Raw genomic sequence first — 26141 nt, 5'->3', positions numbered from 1 at the left:
TTAATATATACTTTTAATTATCTGCCAACTAAATATTTTCAAGAGAAGCATGAGGAAACTGACTGAAGAGAAACTGTAATCATTTGTACTTAGTACTTTTAATTATTAATATGCTGAAACTTTCAGAGAAGAAATTTTCCTAAGAAACATGAAAACTCAACACCACCAGTTTGCTTAGCGATCCCTTTCTTATTGATGATACCCAGGCAGGATGAACAAAAATTCTGAATCTTTAGTGTTTCTAAGTAACACTAGTTGGTTAGAGATCTAGGACAGCTTTTATAATTAAATGAAGCTTAACAGTTATGCTGAAATGCCAGAGACAGAGTTGGCCTTTACAAATCTCTGGTCCTTTTCATGTTAGTTAAAAACAGTGACAAGATATATAGAAATCATTTACTAGCCATTTTGGAACCAAAAATTCCAAAAATTGTTCTTTTTATTTCAGGCCCTCCGGGGAAACGAGGTAAAAGGGGCCGAAGAGGAGAATCTGGTAAGTCTCTCTTTCAGCTGTTCTGTGTCATTCATGTTCTGGCTAGGTTCCCACATCTGTTCCTCCTAATTAGTAATTATATTGTTCTGTTGGGTGTTGTGTGCATGTGTGCATGTGGGTGTGGGTGTGTGTGTTTGTGAGATGTTTATATCTTCTCTGCTACACATAGAATTTTTTTTTATCTTCTTATTTCCTTCAAACAGTAGGAAGGAGAAGTTTGCAAAATATTATTAATTACAGTTTACTAACCCCTGACACCCAATTTTGGCTTATTTACTGTGTCAAGTTAAATCTGCCCTTTCAGTGTACAGCATCAGAGGGTTTCTTAGCCACATGCAGTATGACAGCATCACCCATCTTTCCACCTACATAGGTGGTCAGTCAATGCACACTCTCTGCAGAAACATCTGCCTTGGGACACTGGGGCACATGTCCTGGAAAGCTGATTATTATTTTATCCAACTGGTAAAATTTTGTCATGCTTTAACTCTCATTCTTTTCACAATTTAAGAATTTTTATTCCTCTTGTATAACCATAGAATTTTAGTGATGACAGGAACCTTAGTAATCAATCCAGAGTTTTCATTTTATAGTTGAGGAAATGGCGACCCAGAGCAGTTAGGTGGTTCAGCCAAGGCCATGCAATTTTTTATGAGCAGGACTAGAAGCACAACCAGTTGTCCCGACACCCATTTTAGTGATTTTTGTTTTGTTTTGTTTTTTGCTTTCAGGCCAAATCTCTATATGCAAAGTCAAATAAAAACTATTTTTTTCTGAAAGCAATATATTCAAATGAGTGTGTTCACTTACGGTTTTACTAGTTCTATAAAGTCTAAGACTCCAAAAATGTAAATGTAAATGTGAAATCTTAACAGGACATCAATTCTTCCTTGCAAGATAAGAGGAAGGTAATTTAAGGTTTGATTTTAGTGTACTAAGAAATGCTATTTTCCAGCGTTTTCTAAAGTATTTATTAATATTAAAAACAATCTACTAAGGGTTAAAAAATAGAAATACTAATCTATCAAAGACAGCAGATGACAGATTGATTTTTTTTGTCTCATTTCCTCTCCCTTTTGGAAATATGATGTCAAAGTAAAAAGGTTTTTATGAAAACATAGCTGCTTAATTCCTTTAAGAGAATTATCAAAAGTTATTTTTAAACCTCATTCACTCTAAGTAACTGGAAAATTGTATAGGTATCCCTTTCATTGAGTGCGAAGTTTTATAATAGAGGATGCTTTATAAATGTTTTTGAGGAAAAAGAAATGATAAAACATTGGTGGACCCAAATAATCACTGAATTGATCTTTGTGTCAAAAGAAAGAAAGAGGATTAAGAAAAAAAAAGTGAAAATTTTGTACTTATGCAGTTTTACAGAAAATATAAAAATCAATTACCAACTTCTTGGCTACTGAGAACTGGTGCTTTAATTGAACATATGGTGTGCGAAATATTGAAATTTTCTTAGACTTTGCCTGTGTTTTGATGAGAATACATAGTTTTAAAGAAACTTATATAAACATCAAGACTTAGACTTTTATATATTGACAATACTACTGAATGATAAACATTCTTAGAACAAATAGCAGGTACCTTTCTGATTTAGCCATTTTACCAAACTCAAGAAATTTATATATCAATTGTCTACAACTGGTCTATCATAAATGACTAACTCTCCTCCTAATTCATATTTTATCTAAATTTTTATGTGTATAAATTAGACAGTCTTTTCTTAAAATATATGAACTTCTGAGTAATTCATAAACAGTCCTCAGGGAATATTCTTTGAAATTTTCCATAAAATTTTGTGTGTACATAGATGTAAATGCATTTTTCTGATATGGTCTCATAATAGGTTCATGATCTAAAAAATGACTGAGAGGCACTAAATTCTTAAGTGATTTCTATGTCTCTTGTATTGTGCTGATGATTATTATGATGTTCTAATCTTTTATTAAATCTTACTATTTGTATATTCACTAATTTGTCTCTCCCTTTTTCTTATTCTCTCTACTCTCCCCCCACCATAGGTCCTCCTGTAAGTATATTTGCTGCATTCTGGCTCCTCTACGTTAATCAAATCACGTATGTTAAAACTGTTAAAACATCAAAGTATACTCTATATTTCAATTAGAAAAATGTTGCTGATCTTTTTAAGAGTATTTAACTGTGGGACATTATTTTTTAAGTATACTGTTTTGTGATCATGTGATATGTAGGAGTGCAATACGTGTCAATTAAAAAATATTTTATTACTGATACAATCACAAACCAATTACTGCCTTGGGAATTTTGGAATAACTTATGAAGCTCCTGATATTAAATGCTTTTCCTGAAATTCTGAGGTTTCTTTGCGAGCAAACCCTCAAGCTCTTTCACACTTCTTTTTTTCATCTGTTTAAGCTTGTATCTGAAATATTTGCATTTGCCAGTTCACGAAATGTAGATGGCAACATGATCGTGGAAGTGATACCCCCGGTGGGCTTGGTTCAGTGCTCTTTCCATAAGCAACACTCCCTTTGAAGTCCCATGGAGTTTTGCCTGCATAAAGAGCTTGAGTTGGAGCCCTTGGAGAGTTGCACTTTCTTTTTTCTTTCCTTGTGTAGGTCATGGCTGCAGCATTCCAGCCTGCTTTGTACTCACAGGAACAGATTATCTTGTCAGCTTTGAGCTAGATGTGTTTTTGAGTAATATCCTGGATATCTGTCGTCTGACCCCGGTGCCGTACTGTGCTCTGTACGTTTACGGTAGCAATGATCATTGCCCTGGAGATATTTTCTCATCCCGAATAGTCGGTTTGCTCCAGGGTTCACAGACTCTGCATTGGCAACTTCTCTAACAGGCCAGCATGGTCCAGGGAGAGGGGCTTAGCATATACTCGTTTACTTTATTCACAGGAAGCATTGGCTTCCAAATATCTTTTGCAGTCTTCCTGCCACGTTCAAGGACAGAACATAAATCATGTTAGAAATGACTTTGCTTCTGTAACTGACTTTCAGCTCTTGCTTAATGCTAGGCAGATGGCATGCCCCAGGTCTAGGAGCCTTATTCTTTGGCTTCATATTTAAGACTCTGTCATTAAAACTAAAAACAAACCACTACTACCCAAAGGAAACTCTGGAGATTACATCCAGAATAGAGCGTCCAAGGCTTCTTTTTGTGGAGGTAAGTATTAGGCAGGCCAAGAGGCAGTTACATCTCATTTCTGCCTTATGATGATATTGAGGATTCTAGTATTTCCTGTTTGGTCCTTCACAAGTTTAGACACCCATATGGCTCTTGCTTTCAGAGGGCCATCTATTAGAGCAGGTTCTCCACCTAGAACATTTCAATTGTTTTTTCCTTTTCTTATTATGTACTAAAAAAGAGGACTAATATATTTTAAGCCCCTGTGTATGGCAGGCAATATTCTAGGCACTTTACATACATTTATTTTGTCTCTGATGTTACCATCCCCATTCCTATTAATGTCTCTAAACATTACCATTGTCAACAAGGAAACTGAGGCTCATAGAGGTTAATTATCAATGGCTGTACAGCTAAAGAGGGTTTGCAAAGTTGGAATTCAGTTAGATATGTCTGACTGTAAATGCTTTCTGCTTACCACGTTATCCTTCTTCCTTGAAATTGTGAGTATATTATAATATGGCTCATTGTTGCACAGGTTTGGCTAGCCATGGGTCAAATTGTATTTCTTTTTCTTATTGAAATATAGATGATTTACAATATTATATTAGTTTCATGGGTACAACATAGTGATTCAATATCAAATTATATTTCTTGATATAAATAATTACACATAATAAAAGCATGACCAAAAAATGTAAAATGGCTAATCTATACAATAAGCATTAATACTACAGCATCTCAGATGCATTTTAAAGAAGTTATAATGTGTTTAGCAAATTGCATCAGATATAAGAAATAAGGTATATGTAATTATGAGGTTTTCTTTCGTGTTCTTTTGTGTGTTATTTTTGTTTTGTCTTTAAATTTTTATTGGAGTATAGTTGATTTACAATGTTGTGTTAGTTTCTGCTGTACAGCAAAGTGAATCAGTTATACATATACATATATCCACACTTTTTTTATACCGACTAAAAGATAACTCGAGTTAAGTTGCTCACATTTGATAAGATAAAAAACCATTGATTGTGAAAAAGAGAAAAAAATATATATTCATTGTACTACCTTTACTAATACAATGGAGTCTTACCTTAAGTACTTGGGACCCCATATCATGGGAGCCCTTAGGGGTGGAATACCTTGTAATGAAATCCTCTTAAGCCTCCAATTTCTAAACCCCCATATATGATTTTCAAGGTATTGTATTTGCTTTTCATCAAATTTTCCTTTAGAGTAGGTGGTTTGATAAAATATTTCCATTATATTTCTTTTGTTGTTGTTGTTATACAGCAGGTTCTTATTAGTTATCCATTTTATACATATTAGTGTATATATGTCAATCCCAATCTCCCAATTCATCACACCACAAGCCCTACACGCCCTCACTGTCCCCCCTTAGTATCCATAAGTTAGTTCTCTACCTCTGTGTCTCTATTTCTGCCCTGCAAACTGGTTCATCTGTACCATTTTTCTAGGTTCCACATGTATGCATTCATATACGACATATGTTTTTCTCTTTCTAACTTACTTCACTCTGTATGACAGTCTCTAGATCCATTCACGTCTCTACAAATGACCCACTTTCATTCCTTTTTATGGCTGAGTAATATTCCCTTGTATATATATACCACATATTCTTTATCCATTCATCTGTCGATGGGCATTTAGGTTGCTTCCATGACCTGGCTATTGTAAATAGTGCTGCAACGAACATTGGAGTGCCTGTGTCTTTTTGAATTATGGTTTTCTCTGGGTATATGCCCAGTAGTGGGATGGCTGGGTCATATGGTAGCTCTATTTTTAGTTTTTTAAGAAACCTCCATACTGTTCTGCATAGTGGCTGTATCAATTTACATTCCCACCAACAGTGCATGAGGGTTCCCTTTTCTCCACACCCTCTCCAGCATTGTTTGTAGATTTTCTGATGATGCCCATTCTAACTGGTGTGAGGTGATACCTCATTGGAGTTTTGCTTTGCATTTCTCTAATAATTAGTGATGTTGAGCAGCTTTTCATGTGCTTCTTGATCATCTGTATGTCTTCTTTGGAGAAATGTCTATTTAGGTCTTCTGCTCATTTTTGGATTGGGTTGTTTGTTTTTTTAATATTGAGCTCCATGAGCTGTTTATATATTTTGGAGATTAATCCTTTGTCTGTTGATTTGTTTGCAAATATTTTTTCCCATTCTGAGGGTTGTCTTTTCGTCTTGTCTATGGTTTCCTTTGTTGTTCAAAAGCTTTTAAGTTTCATTAGGTACCATTTGTTTATTTTTGTTTTTATTTCCATTACTCTAGGAGGTGGATCAAAAAAGATCTTGCTGTGATTTATATCAAAGAATGTTCCTCCTATGTTTTCCTCTAAGAGTTTTATAGTTCCCAGTCTTACATTTAGGTCTCTAATCCATTTTGAGTTTATTTTTGTGTATGGTGTTAGGAGTGTTCTAAGTTCATTCTTTTACATGTAGCTGTCCAGTTTTCCCAGCACCACTTATTGCATAGACTGTCTTATCTCCATTGTATATCCTTGCCTCTTTTGTCATAGATTAGTTGACCATAGGTGCATGGGTTTATCTCTGGGATTTCTATCCTGTTCCATTGATTTATATTTCTGTTTTTGTGCCAGTACCATATTGTCTTGATTACTGTAGCTTTGTAGTATAGTCTGAAGTCAGGGAGTCTGATTCCTCCAGCACCATTTTTTTCCCTCAAGACTGCTTTGGCTATTTGGGGTCTTTTGTGTCTCTACAAATTTTAAGATTTTTTGTTCTAGTTCTGTAAAAAACACGATTGGTAATTTCATAGATATTGCATTGGATCTATAAATGGTTTTCGGCAATATAGTCATTTTCACAATATTGATTCTTCCAGTATAAGAACATGGTATATCTCTCCATCTGTTTCTATCATCTTTACTTTGTTTCACCAGTGTCTTATAGTTTTCTGCATACAGGTCTTTTGTCTCCCTAGGTAGGTTTATTCCTAGGTATTTTATTCTTTATGCTGCAGTGATAAATGGGAGTGTTTCCTTAATTTCTGTTTCCTTATTAATTTTCTGTTTGGATGATATGTCCATTGGTGTACATGAGGTGTTAAAGTACCCCACTATTATTGTGTTACTGTCAATTTTCTCTTTTATAGCTGTTAGCAGTTGCCTTATGTATTGAGGTGCTCCTATGTTGGGTGCATATATATTTATAATTGTTATATCTTCTTTCTGGATTGATCCCTAGATCATTATGTAGTGTCCTTCCTTGTCTCTTGTAACATACTTCATTTTAAGGTCTATTTTATCTGATATGAGTATTGCTACTCCAGCTTTCTTTTGATTTCCGTTTGCATGGAATATCTTTTTCCATCCCCTCACTTTCAGTCTGTATGTGTCCCTAGGTCTGAAGTGAGTCTCTTGTAGACAGCATATATATGGGTCTTGTTTTTGTATCCATTCAGCAAGCCTGTGTCTTTTGGTTAGAGCCTTTAATCCATTCACATTTAAGGTAATTATCGGTATGTATGTTCCTATTACCATTTTCTTAATTGTTATGGGTTTGTTTTTGTAGGTCCTTTTCTTCTCTTGTGTTTCCCACTTAGAGAGGTTCCTTTAGCATTTGTTGTAAAGGTGGTTTGGTGCTGCTGAATTCTCTTAGCTTTCACTTGTCTGTAAAGCTTTTGATTTCTCTGTCGAATTTGAATGAGATCCTTGCTGGGTAGAGTAATCTTGGTTGTAGGTTCTTCTCTTTCATCACTTTAAATATCTGATGCCACTCCCTTCTGGCTTGTAGAGTTTCTGTTGAGAAGTCAGCTGTTAACCTTATGGGAGTTCCCTTGTATGTTATTTGTTGTTTTTCCCTTGTTGTCTTCAATAATTTTTCTTTGTCTTTAATTTTTGTCAATTTGATTACTATGTGTCTCAGCATGTTTCTCCTTTGGTTTATCCTGCCTGGGACTCTCTGTGCTTCCTGGACTTGGGTGGCTATTTTCTTTCCCATGTTAGGGAAGTTTTCGACTATAATCTCTTCAGGTATTTTCTTGGGTGCTTTCTCTCTTCTCCTTCTGGGACCCCTATAATGCGAATGTTGTTGTGTTTAATGTTGTCCCAGAGGTCTCTTAGGCTGTCTTCATTTCTCTTCATTCTTTTTCCTTTATTCTGTTCCGTGGCAGTGAATTCCACCATTCTGTCTTCCAGATCACTTATCCATTTTTCTGCCTCAGTTATTCTGCTATTGATTCCTTCCAGTGTATTTTTCGTTTCAGTCATTGTATTGTTCATCTCTTTTTTTTTGTTCTTTAATTCTTCTAAGTGTTTGTTCTTTAATTCTTCTAGGTCTTTGTTAAATATTTCTTGCAACTTCTCTATCTTTTCCTACATTCTTTTTCTGAGGTCCTGGATCACCCTCACTATCATTATTCTGAGTTCTTTTTCTGGAAGCTTTCCTATCTCCACTAAATTTAGTTGTTTTTCTGGGGTTTTATCCTGTTCCTTCACCTGGTACATAGCCCTCTGCCTTTTCCTCCTGTCTATCTTTCTGTGAATGTGGTTTTTGTTCCACAAGCTGCAGCATTGTAGTTCTTCTTGCATCTGCTCTCTGTCCTCTGGTGGATGAGTCTACCTCTATCTTTCTTGCATCTGGAGAAAATGGATGAACAGTGGCATTATTATGATTAAATGGATTGATCAATTTTATATTTATTTAGATATAGTATCCAATTATTGACAATCGTAACTTGTAGTGACCATACTCCTCTATTTTTAGCATCATTTAATTTTTTGCATATTTTTCCTTCCATTTCTTTTCCATAAACTGAAATCTGAATGTTTCTATAAAGTTATTTTTAGAACATTTTATTTCCCAAATTCTGTGTTCAATGAAAAATATTTATCTCAACAAATAAGAAATTGTTTAAAATATCAAGACTTAACGTGGCGAGTTTAATGGTAATTGCCCATGCCTCCATTCCATAAATTTAATGTAAATCACAAATGTAGTCAGAGAAGGTAAATTGCCTTGCTTCTGATGAGCAATCCATGGCATAGAATCTGTATGAAGTAAATCCCTCCAACTTCCTTCTTGCCATGAGCCTCGGTGGTCCTGTGGTTTCACAAGTACAGGAAGATTGTGACGTGTGACCTCGTGTCCTGATGTGTATTTTCTTTTTTTGTTAACATCTTTATTGGAATATAACTGCTTTACAATGGTGTGTTAGTTTCTGCTGTATAACAAAGTGAATCAGCTATACATATACATATATCCCCATATCTCCTCCCCCTTGTGTCTCCTCCCCCCTTCCCTATCCCACCCCTCTAGGTGGTCACAAAGCACCAAGCTGATCTCCCTGTGCTATGCGGCTGCTTCCCACTAGCTATCTATTTTACATTTGGTAGTGTATATATGTCCATGCCACTCTCTCATTTCATCCCAGCTTACCCTTCCCCCTCCCCGTGTCCTCAAGTCCATTCTCTATGTCTGCATCTTTATTCGTGTCCTGCCCCTAGGTTCTTCAGAAACTTTTTTTTTTTTTTAGATTATATATATATATATATATGTTTTACTATACGGTATCTATTTTTCTCTTTCTGACTTACTTCACTCTGTATGACAGTCTCTAGGTCCATCCACCTCACTACAAATAACTCACTTTCGTTCCTTTTTATGGCTGAATAATATTCCACTGTGTATATGTGCCACATCTTTATCCATTCATCTGTCGATGGACACTTAGGTTGCTTCCATGTCCTGACTATTGTAAATAGTGCTGCAATGAGCATTGTGGTACATGACTCTTTTTGAATTATGGTTTTCTCAGTGTATATGCCCAGTAGTGGGATTGCTGGGTCATATGGTAGCTCTACTTTTAGTCTTTTAAGGAACCTCCATACTGTTGTTCTCCATAGTGGCTGTATCAATTTACATTCCCACCAACAGTGCAAGAGGGTTCCCTTTTCTCCACACCCTCTCCAGCATTTACTGCAGATTTTTTGATGATGGCCATTCTGATTGGTGTAGGTGACACCTCACTGTACTTTTGATTTTCATTTCTCTAATGATTAGTGATGTTGAGCATCCTTTCAAGTGTTTGTTGGCAATCTGAATATATTCTTTGGAGAAATGTCTATTTAGGTCTTCTGCCCATTTTGGGATTGGGTTGTTTGTTTTTTTTTTGATATTGAACTGCATGTGTTGCTTGTAAATTTTGGAGATTAATTCCCTCTCAGTTGCTTCATTTGCAAATATTTTCTCCCATTCTGCAGGTTGACTCTTTGCCTTGTTTATGTTTTCCTTTTCTGTGCAAAAGCTTTTAAGTTCTGTTAGGTCCCATTTGTTTATTTTTGTTTTTATTTCCATTTCTCTAGGAGGTGGGTAAAAACGGATCTTGCTGTGATTTATGTCATAGATTGTTCTGCCTATGCTTTCCTCTAAGAGTTTTATAGTGTTTGGCCTTACGTTTAGGTCTTTAATCCATTTTTAGTTTATTTTTGTGTATGATTTTAGGTAATGTTCTAATTTCATTCTTTTATGTGTAGCTGTCCAGTTTTCCCAGCACCACTTATTGAAGATTCTGTCTTTTGTCCATTGTATATTCTTGACTCCTTTATCAAAAATAGGATGACCATATGTGCATGGGTTTATACGTGGGCTTTCTATCTTGTTCTATTGATCTATATTTCTGTTTTTGTGCCAGTACCATACTGTCTTGATTAGTGTAGCTTTGAGTTATAGTCTGAAGTCTGGGAGCCTGATTCCTTCAGCTCCATATTTCTTTCTCAAGATTGCTTTGGCTATTCGGGGTCTTTTGTGTTTGCATACAAATTGTGAAATTTTTTGTTCTAGTTCTGTGAAAAATGCCATTCGTAGTTTGATAGGGATTGCATTGAATCTGTAGATTGCTTTGGGTAGTAGAGTCATTTTCACAATGTTGATTCTTCCAATCCAAGAACATGATATATCTCTCCATCTATTTGTATCATCTTTAATTTCTTTCATCAGTGTCTTATCATTTTCTTCATACAGGTCTTTTGTCTCCTTATGTAGGTTTATTCCTAGGTATTTTATTGTTTTTGTTGCAATGGTAAATTGGAGTGTTTTCTTCATTTCTCTTTCAGATTTTTCATCATTAGTGTATAGGAATGCTAGAGATTTCTGTGTATTAATTTTGTATCCTGCTACTTTACCAAATTCATTGATTAGCTCTAGTAGTTTTCTGGTAGCATCTTTAGGATTCTCTATGTATAGTATCATGTCATCTGAAAACAGTGACAGCTTTACTTCTTCTTTTCCAATTTGGATTCCTTTATTTCTTTTTCTTCTCTGATTGCTGTGGCTAAAACTTCCAAAACAATGTTGAGTAATAGTGGTGAGAGTGGGCAACCTTGTCTTGTTCCTGATCTTAGTGGAAATGGCTTCAGTTTTTTACCATTGAGGGCGATGTTGGCTCTGTGTTTGTTATATATGGCCTTTATTATGTTGAGATATGTTCCCTCTATGCCTACTTTCTGGAGGGTTTTTTTTTTTTTCTGGAGGTTTTTTTCCAAAATCAGTGTTGAATTTTGTTGAAAGCTTTTTCTGCATCTATTGAGATGATCATATGGTTTTTATTCTTCAATTTGTTAATATGGTATATCACATTGATTTGCATATATTAAAGAATCCTTGCATTCCTGGGATAAACCCCACTTGATCATGGTGTATAATCCTTTTAATGTGCTGTTGGATTCTGTTTGCTAGTATTTTGTTGAGGAGTTTTCATCTCTGTTCATCAATGATATTGGTTTGTAGTTTTTTTTCTTTGTGACATCTTTGGTTTTGGTATCAGGGTGTTGGTGGCCTCCTAGAATGAGTTTGGGTGTGTTCCGTCCTCTGCTATATTTTGGAAGAGTTTGAGAAGCATAGGTGTTAGCTCTTCTCTAAATGTTTGAGAGAATTCTCCTGTGAAACCATCTGGTCCTGGACTTCTGTTTGTTGGAAGATTTTTAATCACAGTCTCAATTTCAGTGCTTTTGATTTGTCTGTTTATATTTTCTGTTTCTTCCTGGTTCAGTCTCAGAAGGTTGTGCTTTTCTAAGAGTTTGTCCATTTCTTCCAAGTTGTCCATTTTATTGGTATATAGTTGCTTGTAGTAATCTCTCATGATCCTTTGTATTTCTGCAGTGTCAGTTGTTACATCTCCTTTTTCATTTCTAATTCTATTGATTTGAGTCCTCTCCCTTTTTTCTTGATGAGTATGGCTAATGGCTTATCAATTTTGTTTATATTCTAGAAAAACCAGCTTTTACTTTTATTGATCTTTGCTATCATTTCCTTCATTTCTTTTGCATTTACTTCTGATCTGTTGTTTATGATTTCTTTCCTTTTGCTAACTTTGGGGTTTTTTTGTTCTTCTTTCTCTAATTGCTTCACGTGTAAGGTTACGTGTTTATTTCAGATGTTTTTTGAGGTAGGCTTGTATTGCTATAAACTTCCATCTTTGAACTGCTTTTGCAGCATCCCATAAGTTTTGGGTCGTAGTGTTTTCATTGTCATTTGTTTCTAGGTATTTTTAAACTTCCTGTTTAATTGCTTCAGTGATCTCTTGGTTTTTAAGTAGTGTATTGTATAGCCTCTATGTGTTTGTATTTTTTACAGATTTTTTTCCTGCAATTGATACTTAGTCTCATAGCATTGTGGTCAGAAAAGATACTTGATTCAATTTCAATTTTCTTAAATTTACCAACGCTTGATTTGTGACCCAAGATATGATCTATCCTGGAGAATGTTCCATGAGCACTTGCTCAAGGGGTGATGTGTATATTTTCTTGCCATTCACTTTGACTTTGTTGTGAAATGTGCTCATTGGTGCAAAGACAGGCTTAGGGCACTCATCACAACAAGCAAACAAAGGAAAGATTGGTTTTCCTGGAGGGACATTGGCAGATCTGTTTTGTCACTGAGAGTTCGTTTTCTCATTGCCCTTCTGCAGTAATACTCTCAAGTAACATTAAAGGGGTGGGGGGGGGAGAAACACTTCATAATAAAATTTAATTTAGACACCTTACATTTACATCTTCATTTGATATATTTTGGAAAACTTGGCAGTGTCACACTAGAATTATTTCCAGCTAGAGTGTTACTTTTGTCAGTTTTTGTATCTTGCATATTGAGATCATGTATAATTTAAAACTTGAAATACAACTTGAATTAGATCCCACATATCGATTTACTCTTTAGGAAGCTGTTCAGCTTATTTCTTAGCCTTATCCATTTTGACAAAAAGATATTGCTACCACGGGATTCTTTGCTATAAACAGCCACAATGTAGCAATTGTATGATAATGTATGTAGTTTATTTTGATGTGAATATCTGGTGGTTTTTTCTATTTTCTTTCTCATAAAAGTTATATGTATTAAAACACTGCTCTAAAGAAATCCATGCAAGTGCTTTGAGCGCCTAGCTTGGATTTTACAAATGTATTTGCTTGAATGATTTGCCTGACCATTTTGTTACCTGATTCCAGATGGCATGAAATTGTACCTTTTATTTAGATATCTCAAAAACACATTCGTGTTTCAATACGAAGCAAATAGTATGATCAACATTTACAAAATAACTTCAGCGTTTTTAGTTGTAGCAAATTGTGCACTAATTTTGACCTTTTTTTAGAGTCAATGGGGGATGCCCTCTCTTTGTCCTTTCATCCCCAAAGGAGGTGCCATTCTACTATTCACAGGTAACAGAATCAAACAAGTCCCATAACCATATCCAGAACAGACTCAGGAGATCTGTTTTAACTGGCTTTTTTATTTGTATCAGTCTATCGAACCCTATAATTGTGCTTGACTGACAGAGATATGATGTTATTGTTGGTAGTATAGAACCCTCTGAGGTGTGAAATACAATGCCATGGTGCAGCCTGTTCTGTTCTGTCCACCTTCAACAATTGTCAGCTCGATTTGAAGCCCAGAATCTTGTTGACAGATGAATGAAGCAGACTTAGCCAAGTTAAGCTTACAATGCTATTTCTGCCAATGTGGTAGATGAATTAGGAAAAGAAATCTCTGTAGAACTTTTAGATGAGAAACTCTGATATCTTTACTTTATATGGAAAAAAACCAATATGACTTTTAAGCCAATAGTAAATCTTTTCCAGATACTTTCATAACTACAATTTATAATAACTACCTGATATGTGTCACTTAACATACCAGTTCTCATTCTAGCCCTGTGAACTAGAGATATATTATACCCATTTACAGAGGAAGAAACAGAGGGTTAGGCAGATCAAGTAAATTAGCCCACCCAAGGATTCACATTTAGTTGGAGGCAGAATTGGAACTTGAACCCAGGTCTGTCTCTCTTCAAAACCCATTTTACCCCCATATTTCTACAAGTTGTTTTTTAGGCAGGTAAGCTTTAAGTGTTACCAACTTCTTTGCAATTATCTTCTTTGTTGTATCTTATCCTACCTATTATCTAAGGTTCATTTTAGGCTTTTCTTAGCTATCTGTGGATCTTACATCTTGTAAATGATCTTTCATATTGCTCTTTACCCAAAACACACTTATAAATCATCTAATTTTCATCTAACAGAAGTAAATTGTGTGGAGATACGAGCTTTGGCTCTTGAGTTGAGAAAACTGAACATAAAATTGTAATGGAGTTTTTCAGCAAATGTTCCTTTAATTGCTTTTGCTATATTCTTGCTTAATTATAAAAATATTTTGATTTCTGTTCGGGCTCAGAGAGTGTGATTTTGGGCTTCCCTGGTGGCGCAGTGGTTGAGAGTCTGCCTGCCGATGCAGGGGACGCGGGTTCGTGCCCCGGTCCGGGAAGATCCCACGTGCCGCGGAGTGGCTGGGCCCATGAGCCATGACCGCTGAGCCTGCGCGTCCGGAGCCTGTGCTCCGCAAAGGGAGAGGCCACAGCAGTGAGAGGCCCGCGTACAGGGAAAAAAAAAAAGAGTGTGATTTTGAATGTGTGGTTACTGTTATTTTTTTCTGTAATAATAAGATATCATTTTTGATGGAGGGAGAAAACCACTCATCTTGCGGGAAACGGTATCATTATAAAATACCAAGATGGCTCGATAAATTCAGATGTAGTCACCATAACAAACCAGATAAACAAACAAAACAAACCTGGAGAATTAATTTGTGTCTAATGGCTGTTTGGGAACAGAGTTATAATAGAATGACCATAGGTTGTCACAGATGGGTAGTTCATTTTGGAACCCTGCATACAGCTTTGTGTCCTGGAACAAAAGGTAGAAAAAGGGACATAACTCTAATTCTTACATAGAATAGATTCCCCAGTGTCTTTTCATATCTTCTGTTTTGAGTGGTTCAGGCTGCCATGTTTGAACATTGCCGTGTTCAGTGGCAATTTGTTTCAGTGCTTCTTTTGATATTGTTTACGTAGATTTAGTGCCAGATTAAACAGAATTTTGGAATTCTTGAAGGGGCAGAGATAATGGAAAAATACCCCCCAAACTGAGATAAGTAAAGGTGTTAAAGTAAAAAAAGAAAAAATGGAGGAGGAAAAGGAGGAGGAAAGACATACCAAAATATTGACAATGTATTTTTTGCAAGATTATTCTTTCCTGTGGTCTGTTTCTGGATACCATCTGTTTTAGAATGACTGTAGCTGTTTTAACAGACAAACTCTGAGATGTTACTGGTTTACCACAGTAGACATTGATTTCTTATACATGATGAAGGGCAAGACTCTGGGGACTCTGCCATCTTCCATATGTGTGTTCTGAGGTTACCCTGGGCATAGGCATACAGCCACTGGATAAGATAAAGAAAGAGAATGGACAGTCAGGTGGGAGGATTTTTTTGGCCAACACTAGAAGTACAGGAGTTTATGGTTTATATCACTGCTGACCACATTTCTTTGGCAAGTGTCAAGTCACATTTTCACACATAACTGCAAGGGAGAGAATGCAATGTAGCTGTGGGCTTAGAAGAAAAAGTAAACAAAATTGGTGAACAGCCAATCTCTGCTACCCTGTTTGGATATAATTCATTAAGGAATTGAGAGAACCAGAAATCTCCAAGAAGATGTGTATAGGTATGTCACTTGGGGAGTAATGTGACCTCTGACTTTGTAAAATTTTAGGAAAGAAAAATTTCATCAAAACTGTTATCATTAGAAACTTTGAACAGAAAAAGAAAAGGGAAAAGAATTTTTTTTTGAAAAAGAGCAACATAAAAGTTAGGGAGTGGTTTGTAAGAAGAATAAGGTATGAGTACCAGGCTAGGAGCCTCAGGCTTCCCAGGTTACTTCATAACTTCATTGATAATGAAGGCTTTTTGTCTTTAAGCACTTACAAAATCTTCAAGCACCAACAGACACTATTATGGCTTTCTCTTTCTTCTTACTATTTCTCATGCCACTGAGTGATTTCAATACCTTGTATTGGATCCAGGGTGATCATCTCAATTGGAACAGTTCTGGTTATCTTGTTTCATATTCCCAATTGTCTCATGTGAAAGTTTAATTTTTAATAATGCTTCTGTGAAAAAATGACATATTTTTAGGGTCACTTTCATAAGGTTTGAAGAGGGAGCAACTGACATTCTTATAGTGGGAAACATGATTAAAACAAAAAAGTGAGAGTTTAGGGATGAATCCTCTCTCTTCCAAAGAGCTAAAAGAGTGTTTCATTTTACACTAAAAAATAAAAAAGCAAAACAGGTAGCACAAGGCAGTCAGAATTATTATAAATGAATCTCTCAGTTTTAAAGTCTTTGCTTTTGGTTGCTGATTGGACACCTGCATATTTTTCTAATATCCAGTCTGTGAACAAATGGAGTGTCATGTCCCTTCTTCCTGTTTGACTTTCTTGTGACGAAATACTTAGTTGTGTGGCTGCATTCCTAGAGTGGTCTGCTTATGCAGGCCTGTAATGCCTTATGAGACAAATTAGGGAAGTCATAATTATATGACTTCTGTGGATTTGTGAGGCAATAACTAGCCATAGTCAAGAAAGCCACACTAAAATAAAGTGCTATGAAAAAGCAGTTTGGACACATTTTTGAATGTAAATATTTTGAACAAAGTCAGATGAGTGACTTAAGGGTATATTATTGTTTCCTCATGAATGGCCAAGCATTTAGTAATCTTTGGCAGCATCTGATTGCAGAGAAGACCTCAATGTCCCCATCCTTCCAAACTAGTTTTGTAAAATGCTATGGTTTCCTCTTACTCAAAGAGTGGCTCGTGCTTAATTTCTGCTCATTTGGACATGGTGATGTTGGCCTACATTTGGTCTAAATTAACTAAGTATGACTTGTTTGCTCTGAATTGAGTCCTGAACCATAATATAGAAAGAATTCCCCCCTTTAGTTATTAAATGAACTTTAGTTCTTGCTTTGGTGGAATTAAAAAGACATCAAGCCTTGGAATCTAAAGTGTCTCGGGTTACCTAAATGTTCTTATGGGTTTTTTTAAAAGTCATTATGAATGATATTTTTAATGCACTTTTTATCTTCACAGTCCCCATGCTTTCTTAAGATTTACTTAGGGTTAAATAAAATAAAACTTTTTCTTGTTTCCTTACTTGCTAATATTTTCAGTCTCAAAAATACACATATACATCTCTAGCTTGGATTTCTGCAGAATGTCTTATTAACAAGTATTTCTATATGCTCAAAGAAATGAATAAAGGATGGAATCATGGGATATAGAGGCAGGAGAGACTTCAAGTGTTATTAATAATTAGTTCATACAGTTATCTAAAATATAGTGCCCACTTATTCAATGATTCATTCATCAAACTCATATGGAATGCCTAATATGTGCCATGCCCTCTGCTATACATGATGGGGATACAATAGCAAATAAACATAGCCCCTGTCTTCAAAGACCTTAGAGTCTAGTAGGAGCAAAACAAAACAAAAACATAGCGATATTATGTGAGAAATATGCTCAGGATATGTCGAGGTACGACAGAAGAACCATAGCGGGGTAAATCACCCAAATTTTGGTGGGGAGGGGATCAGGTTGCCTCTGGATCTAAGTCACAGTGTTGTCAACATGGAAAGTCTAAGTTGTGCAGTGTTTTCATGGAGGCTAGCATGTTCAAAACCTTTGAGATACACGAAAGAATGGCATTTAGGAAAACTGCTTATTAAGGTTGAAATGTAAAGTTCAAGGAGGGGATGAGGAAGTAAATAGAAAGCAGGGATTGGGGTAGGATGAGGTGAAGGACCTTGCATGCCATGCTAAGTAATTATCCTAAAAGTATACAATCTGAAGGATTTAAGAAGTGGGGTAACATGGTCAAACATTTTAGGAGGAAGACAAAGGGGAAGAGAGAGATGGTTAATATATTGTTGCAGTTACTTGGGTGAGAAATAAAATGACCTGGAGAGATATAGAGAATGGGATAGATTCAGGGTGTATTAATGAGGTAGAAATGGCAGAATGTGTGACTAGATGTAAGGATGAGGAGGATGGAGAAGTGGGGGTGATTCTCAGGCCTTGCTCGGGGGAATAATAGTGCAGACCATGGGATAGAGACTAAAGAAGGAAGAGCAGATTTGGGGAGGAGATGATGCTGAGGTTTGATTGGAGCCCACATCCAGACTGAGGAAAAGGACAAAACAGACTGTCCAGGGACTGAGGTGATCAGGAGTCAGGAGGCCCAGGGGGAGGGAGCCTGGGCTGCAGACCAAACCAGAGAGACAAGGGGCTTGCTTTTACTAACCCCAGCCCCCCTGCGCTCTCCCCTCCTCCTAGCTTTGAACCAGTTACGTTTTACAGTGCTCTGTGGAAGGAGAGTAGAAATAGGAAAACTGAGGCATCTGTACAAAGTGTCTGAGTCACCACTTCCTTCCATTAATAAACAAATGAAATCCATATTTGTGTAGCTAACCCACAGAAAAGGAGGGAGAACGTTTGGCAGGCACAGTAGAAATCCAATCTGGAAACTACAAATTTAAAAACAATTATTTTAAATTTTATATCACAAACTTCCTTTTGGAGGCTTCTGTTAGCTACATCTATGTTAGGATATTCTTCTGGGAGTAGAAATATAAGGGCTCCAGAGCTTTGCTGCCCAGAGCCATGGAGTTTAGAGGACACATGAAAGCATACTTTTGTCCTGTACTGCAGACACCATCTTCTGTTCTGATATATCATTTCACTCAACAGGAATAGACGCACATAGTTTGTCTCTTGATTTGCAGATTGGGGAACAATTTCAACTCGCTCCCTCCCAGGGCACATTATTAATAACCAACTGGCATACAGTTTCAGACTTTTTCTCAGGTGAGAGTGAAAATTGAAAGAGTGGATTAAAGGGTTCTCTGCAGGCACCCTGGATAATTTATCGCCCTTTTGCTGTAATGGCTGGATGGATATATCTTTCGCCATATGTAGCCTTCCATTTAGACTTCTAATCAGTGGTAAAGAATAAGAACTGGTTTTTAAAAACCATCCCTTGGAGTGGAACTAATCAGCTTGTGGTTTCCCTTCAGATAGTCTCACCATTATCCAATATACCCTCTATATCCTCACATAGGAAATGACCTAAACTTCCACTTCCAGTTGTGCGGATTATTTATCCTGTTGCCCCCCCTCCATCTCCATCCAACCCTCTACTTTGCATGTTAAAGTTAAGCCTCTAATCATTGAATCTTCATGTCTGGAAAGTTGATCTGGCATCGCCATTACATACAAACTTACTTTGTACTTTATACAGCATGACTTGAAAAGAAACTATTTTGAATTCTTGTATTCTTTCCCAGTTTGAAAGTTGTGTGAAAGATGAGGATTTATTCCTTTGCCTGACTGGATCCCCTGGGCTTTATTTGTTAAGAATGTTATTTTCCCATAGGCATTAACTCCCCTATTTAGAGGGGAAAAAATCCTTATTTAGCTTCAGTTTGGTAATGTTAATAGAGTTTAGAAGGAGAGACTTTGAAGGGTGTAAACAAACTGAAGGTGATTTCAGATCGTTAGAACATTTTGAACAAAATGAAAAATTGCTTGACCTTGTACCAAATATTATAATTCATAAGAAACTTATACAGAAATTATATATTTCCTATAATATGAGGTTTCCTATGTGCATATATTTAATCAAAATCACAAAGCAAATGAATTTGGATTGGGAAGCCTCCTGCTATTCATCATTGTGAGGAGGAGAAGCTTTTATTTTGTCATTAAAAAGTATCATTAAAGGGTAGACAATTTCTTTCATTCCTATTCATTTCTGTAACTTCCAGTACTTTGTAAATACTCTAGTAACTAGAGCACCTAGATCATTTTCTAGGCTTGTGTTCTGTTAAAAGTAAATTAAATAGGAAGCTTTCATTTTTGTCAATTATTATTGGAAATTGACCCAAATCATCTCTCTGTCGCAGTAGGAGCTCAATCTATTGCCCTAAAGTACAGTGATTACCAAGATGTGACCTACTTTAGTACTTTCAGTGATTTATAATATCCTTTTATATTGTCAGTAAATTAGACTCCATGGACAATGTAAGAATTTCTTTTGGGAAGAGTTTTGATAATAGTCAAAGGGGATGGTTTATATTAGAATGTTTCTTGTTTGGGGACTTGAAGTCAGCATCATTTCAGGTGTGAAATGTTTCCTTGCTGTATCCTGCTTTGCTCGTTGACAGTGGCTACAGCAGGTGGCTTACTATTAAAATCAGTATGATAGGGGCCTCCCTGGTGGCGCAGTGGTTGAGAGTCCGCCTGCCGATGCAGGGGATACGGGTTCGTGCCCCGGTCTGGGAGGATCCCATATGCCGTGGAGCGGCTGGGCCCGTGAGCCATGGCCGCTGGGCCTGCGCATCCGGAGCCTGTGCTCTGCAACGGGAGAGGCCACAACAGTGAGAGGCCCGCATACCGCAAAAAGAAAAAAAAAAAAAAAAATCAGTATGATAAACCTCTGAGAAAATGACATCTCTTTTGTTACATATTTGTTCCCACGTTGTCTCACTCTGTGCTGGCTAGCCTTTTAAATACCTTTGCTTACCAAGAGTGGTATTTAAAAAGCATCCTAAATTACAGATCTTCAAACTTCTTACTTTTAAAACTATAACCAAAGCTAGTTGAATGTTTGGCTTTATCCACCAAGGGCATCATATGAAGCCCAGTAAATGAATGTGTGTACTTAGCTCCTTGTCTAACATCCAAATATATATGTAATGGGATACTAAAATAATAGTGAATTATTAAAGTTTTTATATTTGGCATTTATAGGCTTTTAATTTCTTTCTAACAAATTTAGAAATAGTTCATCTGTAACAATTAACCAGGATATTGATTCTTCATTCAGAATGTTTTGTAGCTCAAATTTTTCTAAGTAAAAAAAAATATATTGGGCTTCCCTGGTGGCGCAGTGGTTGGGGGTCCGCCTGCCAATGCGGGGGGCGTGGGTTCGTGCCCCGGTCCGGGGGGATCCCACGTGCCGTGGAGCGGCTGGGCCCGTGGGCCATGGCCTCTGGGTCTGCGTGTCCGGGGCCTGTGCTCCGCAACGGGAGAGGCCGCAACGGGAGAGGCCGCAGCGGTGAGAGGCCCGCGTACCGCAAAAAAAAAAAAAAAAAAATATATATATATATATATATATATATATATATATATATATATATTTTTTTTTTTAGAAGAAGGATCTTTACCTGAGATTTTTATCTTCAAATTATGGAAAGTTTCACAGTGCATAAAATATGAAAGTTATAGAATTTTATTGGGTGGGAACCTCAGAGATAGAGTCCAAATTTTCTCTTCACTTTTTAAATTAATTAACTAAAAGTGGATCCCAAACATGAATTTTAAGGAAGATGTTGTCACACTGACATAGCTGTTCTGCAGTGATGAAAATGGGCTTATGAATAATGGCATACAGTATGTTCTATCTAAATTAGTTCATTTCCAAGGGGATGTCTTTTAAAATGCTCCATGTTTTAAAAAGTTCAACTCATCAAAGTCATCATGTCACATCTGTTACGAAGATTTGTCTGTTGCTGATCTACAGCTAACTAATTTTCCAGAAATGACACTTCTCATAGTTTATTGTGTTCTTATCATCATGGCACAAACCAACATCAAATGTGTTTCTTGAGTGATGCTTAAGATGAAGTAGCCATGTGCATTCTGTTTTTGCACATGGAGGTTTCGGTTTCTTAAGAGAAATAAGAACTTTTAGGTAAAGATGTCTTTCAGGTTTCAATCAGCCATAAACTTTTACATTTTTGTTTTTCAAATATTTGTGTGGTTAAGAAATAGAATAACACCATGAAGGAAATATATTTCCTACTTTTAAATAATAGTCTTCCAATGACTTGAATTAAACCTCAAAACTTTGTTAATCTTTAATTACTTGTGTTTTTACTTTAATTTAAATTAAAATAGGATTAAGAGAAAGTTTGAGAATCTACTTAGTATCGAGTTGAAATATTTGAATTCTTGGCATTATTTATAAACTTTTTTTTTTTTGCTTTTTTGGATTCAGATTTTATTTAGACAAGATTAATGTTTATGCAAGTGAAAGAATAAAAACTTATTATGGAATGACATTAGACGGAATGAGATGTATGTTTGTTGTAAAGGATATTGCTGCAAAAACAAATTCATTTTCTTCCCTACAGAAGTTAGAAGAAAACATGATTCTACCCCATTGTTAAATGGGTTTGATATTTCTCATTATTCTTTATTACTATGGGTTCTTCATGAAAGGGAGATGTTGAAAAGAAGTTAGAACCCTGGGAAATGTCTACACCAGGAAATAGACAGGTGAAAACTGTATTCTCTAGGATCACAAAGCAAAGAGGTTTCAAACTTATTGTTTCCTTCAAAAATTTGAAAATGAATCATGGTTTGGTTGAACTGCTTGAGCTCTCTCTTCTGATTGGGACTTCCTTTAGCTGTGCCTGCCTGCAATCACAACATGACTGTACAAATAAGGGGGGCAGATTCCGTTGTGGTACAGATAGTGCATGTGGGAATAGACCCAGGAGCTAAAGGAACCCCAAACTGCATTACTCCAGCCCTCTAACATCAGAGAAAGATCCTCCCTTGGCTTAATGGCAGAACCAGGTCCCTTGACTTCCTTTGTGAATAAGGACAGTGCTACATTAACTCTCATATCCTAGTTCATACTTCATATACCTATACTGTGCATGTGCGTGTGCGTTTGTGTGAACTAAAACTTCTCCCTGAACTCTACTTTCAGTGAGAAAAAAATAAATGGCTAGGGTTTTCAGTTTGTCAAAAGCTTTGAAGAGAAGGTTTTAGGAGATTTTATTTCTGGAGGTTTGTACCACCTCTCTACCCCTTTAGGAAGGACCTGGTGGGTTAGCCTAATTTACTTCATTCACACCAATTATTACTGCAAGCGTCTACCTGGGCCTACTTCCTTTCATTTATACAATTTCAAGGATGGCCAGTCAGCATGATCCAGGCAGGACATAGAACCATTCATGCATGGGAACTCGTGCTTTATTCTCTCCCCAGTAGGCTCCTAGCATGCTGTGGCTACAGCCCAAGGAACACCATCTTCCACCCATCAGCAGTTATTTAGAATCATTCAGAAAGAACCTGCTTGCTGATCCTCATCAATAGAGGTAATTTAGCCAGTGGCTCTAAAAATGCTGTTACATTCCCTGTCTCAACTGAGAACATTCATATTATAGAAGAGCTGAATGTATTCAGTATACTCTTGGTAACATTACAGTCTCTAATTTAGTCTCAGCATCACTAGCTGTATAACGTTATCTGTTAAATTAAGGTAGTTTATTTTTCAATACAATCATTTTTATCACAGTGAGAAGAGAGAGTTTTAACTAGTTTTCACAGTTTAAGCCTTTGTCAAAAGGTCTTCCAGTTGCTTGGGAAGATAAAGCCCAATAAAATGTGGGAATCTGAAAATGTATGAATTTTTCTGTGTCACTTGTGACTGCGAGTTCCCCCGTTGAAGGGTCCATGCCTTATTTTTCCTTGTTCCTCTATCACCACCACAGTGCCTGGCATTTAGTAGGTTGATTGAACAAAAATTCATATAAAGATAAATTTTTAAAAATCAAATATTTATTATATGCCTGCCACTGTCCAAGATGCAGTATAGCATAACAGTTGAAAAAGTATAGGCTCTGGAATCTGACAGACCTGAATTCATATCTCAGTATTTCCCCTTACTAGCTGTGTGACCTTGGGCAAGTCACTCACCCTCTCTGTCTCAGTTTCCACAACTGTATAATGGGGCTAATAATGGTACCTACTGATGTCTGCAAAACAAAAGGCACAGTGCCTGGCTTATTGTATCAGCACCATAAGTGTTAGCTGTTCAAGGAGCATACCATTTAATAGGAGAGGTAAGATACCAATAGTCATAATTTAAGGCAGAATATAATGTCATAAAAGAATGAAGAAAATGATCTGTGGCTATTCAGAAGAAATAAAGTTCCTATCTGCTGTGGGAAAGCAGGCAGATCTTTGAAAGAGATGAAAGCCCTAAAGCCTGGATGGGATTTTGACAAGTGGAATGGGCTGGAGGGCACGCAGGCTGGGTGGATAGTAGGAACAAGGTGTTTGAGGGGTCAGGAGCCTAGAGCAATTGGGGGCCATGGGTCTCTCCAGAGGCTGAGCTGAGAGCTTTGACTGCCAGGTCTAACTAAGCCTTGATTTGGTCACAATGAGATGTCATTACCTTTGATGGAGCAGAAGTGAAGTTTTGAAACTGGGTCAGTTCCTGCTGGGACTGCCTGAGTCCTCCAAGTGCCATATTTCTTCCTCTGACATTTCAGCAGCCCTTTGTTTACATAGCTACTGTAACCCTTAAAGTTTTGTGACTTGCTTGGTAAAGTTTCTTTGGCCTTGTTACAGAAAATGTAGGAATGGGTGATTCATGGAAATTCTATGGTAGCTCATCATGAACAATGTCTAGAAACAAGAATTATAGGGAAATTCAGTCTTTTAAGCAACATATTTTGCATAATTTCTCTATACTTCCAAAGATTTTTGAGTCCTTATCGAATAAATATAGATAATATTATCTTTATTATTGTTAGAGTATATGTTATTGAAATTGTATTCCTGCAATTAAGCCTAAAGAGATGGGAACATAGCTAAAATAAATTAAAAGTATGGCTTAAAAATTGTTAAAACATCACTGGTTAAGAACTATAATAAAAGATCACACCAGACATTCTACTAATTGAACTTATTAAAGATAACCTACTGGGTATATCACAAACATAATATGGAAAGAATAAAAAATTCATCTGACAAAAAAAAAATGGAAAACACTCTTCCACAGACCTCCTATATCCCCACTTCCCTCCTTAACAGATTAGGTGTCTCATTCCATCATTATACTCATGCTCTTGTATGTATACACCTGTAACTCCTCTTCCTCTGTCCTGGCCTGGGGAGACCTCAAACCTACTTAAATCCAACTCACCCTCTGCTCTGCACCTGCATCCACATAGCTGAATACAGATGGAGAAAAACAACTCTGCTAACTGGTCTCATTTTCAGCCCACAACCACTAATCTCAAAAGGATGCGTGGTGCTGTCCATGTTTGTAATCCAGTCCCTCTGTAACTTTCTTAGCTATTTCAAACATTTTTCTTGCTCCTGAATCCTCCAGCATCTCCTTCCCATTTAACTTTGTTGAAAGTATTGTTTGTTATTTCTCTGAGAAAATAGAAACCATCAGAATATAATTCTATACACTCCCACCACCAAATCTGATAATTTACTTAGATCTGTACCCGCCTTTCCTCCTGCCACAAGGGACGAACTGTCCCTGACCATTAATCTCTACCACTCTGCTGAAACGTTCTTGTTAGGGTCACTGATTACATTCACCATGACAAATTCAGGGATCAGGGTTCCTTTTAAATTTTACTGGACCATATTCAGCACAACCGATTGCCCTCTGCTTGTTGAAACCCTTTTCTTGCCTATCTCCTTGCTGGGTATCACTCTTTCAAGGTACTCCTACCTCGCTCCTTCTCAGCCTTGTGAGTTCTTTTACTTCTTCATGGTCTCTAAATGTTGTGCTGGAAGGTTTGGTCCTTGAACCTTTTTTCCTCCTTATTTACATTCACTTGTTGCTAGGTGATCGCATAAAATAGCACGGTTTTAAATATTATCTATATGTCAAAGGCTCCCAGATTTATGTCTCCAAGCTGGACTTCTCCTATGAACTCTAGACTTGTATATCCAAGTATCTACTCAACATGCCCACATGGCTCTTTCACAGACCTCCCAAACATGTCCAAAACCAAATTCTCCAAAGCCGCTCCTCTTAGCCTTCAGCACAGCAGTAAATGACCTTTCCTTCCTTTAGTTGCTCCAGTCAAATCTTGGAGTCACTCCTGACTCCTTTTTTCTCACACCCGGTGTTCAATCTATCTGCAAATCTGGTTTAGAATCTGGTTAGATTAGAAATCTGGTTAGAAATCTGGTTAGATATCTGGTTAGAAATCTGGTTAGATAGTGGTAGGATCTAACCATTTTGTCCTCTGCCACTACTATACTGGCCCATCCCATCATTTACATTTTACTTGGATTATTACAAAGCCTCTTAA

General features: G+C 36.7%; 1 protein-coding gene across 1 annotated transcript in view; it reads left to right on the top strand.

The window, feature by feature from the left end:
- The window catches only part of COL25A1 (collagen type XXV alpha 1 chain), a 482146-nt gene that overhangs the window by 275874 nt on the left and 180131 nt on the right, over nucleotides 1-26141 (top strand). Inside the window, exons 3-4 of the mRNA XM_060088451.1 lie at nucleotides 449-493; nucleotides 2527-2534. Coding sequence (XP_059944434.1) covers nucleotides 449-493; nucleotides 2527-2534 — 53 coding nt within the window. The remainder of the gene's footprint in view (nucleotides 1-448; nucleotides 494-2526; nucleotides 2535-26141) is intronic.

Source organism: Mesoplodon densirostris, chromosome 1, assembly GCF_025265405.1.
Source record: "Mesoplodon densirostris isolate mMesDen1 chromosome 1, mMesDen1 primary haplotype, whole genome shotgun sequence".
Classification (NCBI taxonomy): domain Eukaryota; kingdom Metazoa; phylum Chordata; class Mammalia; order Artiodactyla; family Ziphiidae; genus Mesoplodon; species Mesoplodon densirostris.
This window is presented reverse-complemented; position numbering and strand designations above follow the sequence as displayed.